The 3,105-nt window shown below is 37.3% G+C and overlaps 1 protein-coding gene across 1 annotated transcript; it reads left to right on the forward strand.

Annotated features, from left to right (window-relative positions):
- The first annotated feature begins 1,158 nt into the window (after positions 1-1,158).
- On the forward strand, positions 1,159-2,823 carry cldn26 (claudin 26). The gene has a single exon (XM_051110746.1). It carries the CDS (start codon positions 1,210-1,212, stop codon positions 1,870-1,872), a length of 663 nt encoding a protein of 220 aa, XP_050966703.1. The 5' UTR covers positions 1,159-1,209; the 3' UTR covers positions 1,873-2,823.
- Positions 2,824-3,105: the final 282 nt, after the last annotated feature.

Genomic DNA, 3,105 nt, shown 5'->3' on the forward strand with positions numbered 1-3,105 from the left:
TTTTTTGTAAGTATTAGTGTGTTACATGTGTTTCCAGAATTTCTTATATGTATGAAACATAGCTTGAGGGGCAATTTGTTGAAATTTTATAGGTGGCGCTGTTGAGCCATTTTGCCACACCCACTTCTGAAACCCATATCAGATGTAAATTTTCAACACTTTTAGCATGTGTGCAGTTTCATGGGTTTTCGAGTGTTTATGCCGTCAAATGCGATTCATTTTGGAGAAGAAGAAAAACTGAGTAATTCCAATGGGTATTTTAAAAATGTAATTTATTCCTGTGATACAAAGCTGAATTTCCAGCATCATTTCTCCAGTCTTCAGTGTCACATGATCCTTCAGAAATCATTCTAATATTCTGATTTGCTGCTTGAGAAACTTATTTTATTGGTTGTTAATACTGATTAATATTTTGTGGAAATTGATGCTTTTTTAGATTCTTTGATGAATAGCTTAATCTTTCAGTTAATTTAAAACATCCTGCTGAATAAGAGTATTAATTTTTTAATTTAAAATTAAAAACTGACCTCAGATTTGAACAGTAGCGTTTGTCTGTTTCAAAGTGTGGAATGAATTACTCAAGTTAAAACTTAAGGTTAGAGGTGTGCCATCTTTAAATCTAGCCTATTATACATAAAAGGGAAGATATCCACATTCAGTGCTCAAGGACAAATAGTGAGGTATGGATGAGCTCAGCTCAGCATGTAGGACAAGGTGTCCGATTTCCGACCACTGATCTCCGAATATCAGAGGAGCTTCAGAGAAAAAAAACCTGTGGTACATAGCGTTCTCAAAGCAAATTCTCATTCATTCAGCTGCTACCTGACACTTTGCAAAGTTACAGCATCCTAAAACTATTCAGTATAACTTAATTTGCTAAATTAGAAAGGAAAAAGCTCTTCCTAATTTTTTCTTTTCTTTTCCCTCAATCTCAATAAAGTCTTATTGCGCTCTGTTCAGGCTTCTTGCACAGACTTAAAACTGGACATATCGTATTTCCTCTTTAAAAAGCAGTTATTGTCCTCCGTAAAGATATTCATCAGTTTGAAAAACAGTCCCGCCGTTGTGAAGGGCTGCTGGATTATCCAGCAAGAACAGGTGGGTTTTTATTAAAGCAAAGGAGGAGCCAGTCCAGACTAGACGAGATGTACGAGTCAGTCAGTTTCTGATGGACAGACAGACAAAGCCTGAGAACAGACGAGCGTTAACATGGTGCTGTTCACCACTAAGTTTGTCCAAAGAGCTTCGCTCTTTGTGTCCTTTGGAGGTTTAGTCACAACCTTCATTACAACCTTCCTGCCACTATGGAAGACGATGAACTCGGATCTGAATGAGATGGAGAATTGGTATGAGGGACTCTGGCACATGTGTATCTATACAGAAGAAGTTGGCATTCACTGCAAAGCCTTTGAGTCTTTTTTAGCCCTTCCACTAGACACTTTAGCTTCACGGGTTCTCATGTGCATTTCCATCGCGACGGGATTCCTTGGTGTGGCGGCTGCTTTTTTCGGACTCCAAGGTGTTGACATTGGCACTGGACGGGAGAGGATGAAGAGGACGCTGCTCATCATCGGTGGAGTGTTTATCCTTGTGTCAGGGATCACGACCCTCGCACCTGTTTCGTTAATGGCGTACATAATGGTAGTGAAGTTCTGGGATGAGAATCTCCCAGATGTGATGCCTAGATGGGAATATGGAGAGGCCATGTTTTCTGCCTGGTTTGCTGGACTTCTGTTGGTTGTTGGAGGTGCTTTTGTATTTGTTGCCGTCTGCATGGGCGATCACGAAGCAAAGTTGCAAAGTAAAATTCTCGCTCGCAGTCTAGAGCAACGCCCGAGAACTCAGCATTACAGAAAGACGGAAATCATTTAGTTTAGATTTCATCTTAAGGTTGGAAATATTCAAGAATAAAGCTCAGCTTTACTAAATAAGCATGCCAAACTTGTTATCATGAAATAGTGAATTTGTTTTAATCAGAATTGTGAGTGCAATCAGAAGGGCATGGTTACTTGCACGGTGATTGTTTCCATATTTATTCATCCCCTCAAGAGCAAAATTATACTTTTAGTAATGCTTCAGTTCTTTTACATTAGAATCAATCTCTGCAGACTTGAGATTTGTGAGCTGTCATCTTAAGGAATAATAAAACTCTCAAAATCATTTTGTAAGGTTTGTACGGGACAGCAGCTGATTTATTTGCACTGTTGATGCATTGCACCGAAAACTCAATTAATGTTATGCATGATTTGGAAGCATTTGGACAGAATTTATTCACATCTGAAGCTTTCAGGTGACTTTCAAAGCCCTATTTGGAAAAGAAATCAGTGGCCTATTGGTATTTTTACATACTGATAGCATTAAAAACATTTAAACCAGTATAAACCAGTCTAGTAAAAAAATATATTTTATTTTATTTGTGTGTGTGTGTGTGTGCATTATTTGACACTTTTTTTAGCAACAGTATGTTTTATCAATGGTAATATTGCCAAGGATGGTTAATGCTGTAATGCAAGTTTTGCAATTTTATAGTATGTGTCTAAATAAATTTGTAATTATATTTGGGATCTGTATTCTGTGCATAACCAGAATTACTATATGACAAAAATTACAATTCTGTCATTCCAGCTCCTTATAATATGTTCTTTTATGTTCCACAGAAAAAAAGAATCTTAAGAGTCTTACATTTCAGAGCCACGCAAGGATGAGTATTCCTATAAGCACAATGAAGTCAGTTTAAGACTGAATATGTTAATGTTGAATTATTGTTAAATCAAGCGTGTTTTAGAACTTGATGGATGAATGAGGATAAACTAAATAAAAGTGTGTGGCATGGTCAGACTTCACTCCAAACGCTTCCATTCCTCTTTTGTGTAGTGTTTTTGGGATAGCAAACATTGTGTAGCTTGTATAACATCCCTAATGGATATTTTGGCATTGGTTAGAACAATATTCAAACAAGTATAAAGGAAATGAAAGAAGACAGATAGGGAGAGACAGACCTCAGTTAAAGCAGAAGCTGGAAAACAATGAATTCTTTTTTCTTGTCTAGGACAGGCATGCTACCTTTTAGCGCTCGGCTAATCTTGAGTGAAAGTCATCTAGCGT

Source organism: Labeo rohita, chromosome 5 (assembly GCF_022985175.1).
Source record: "Labeo rohita strain BAU-BD-2019 chromosome 5, IGBB_LRoh.1.0, whole genome shotgun sequence".
NCBI lineage: Eukaryota > Metazoa > Chordata > Actinopteri > Cypriniformes > Cyprinidae > Labeo > Labeo rohita.

What these genes read in the sequence shown, in the direction of transcription:
- cldn26 (XM_051110746.1), top strand. Translation starts at nt 1,210, where the DNA reads ATGGTGCTGTTCACCACTAAGTTTGTCCAAAGAGCTTCGCTCTTTGTG.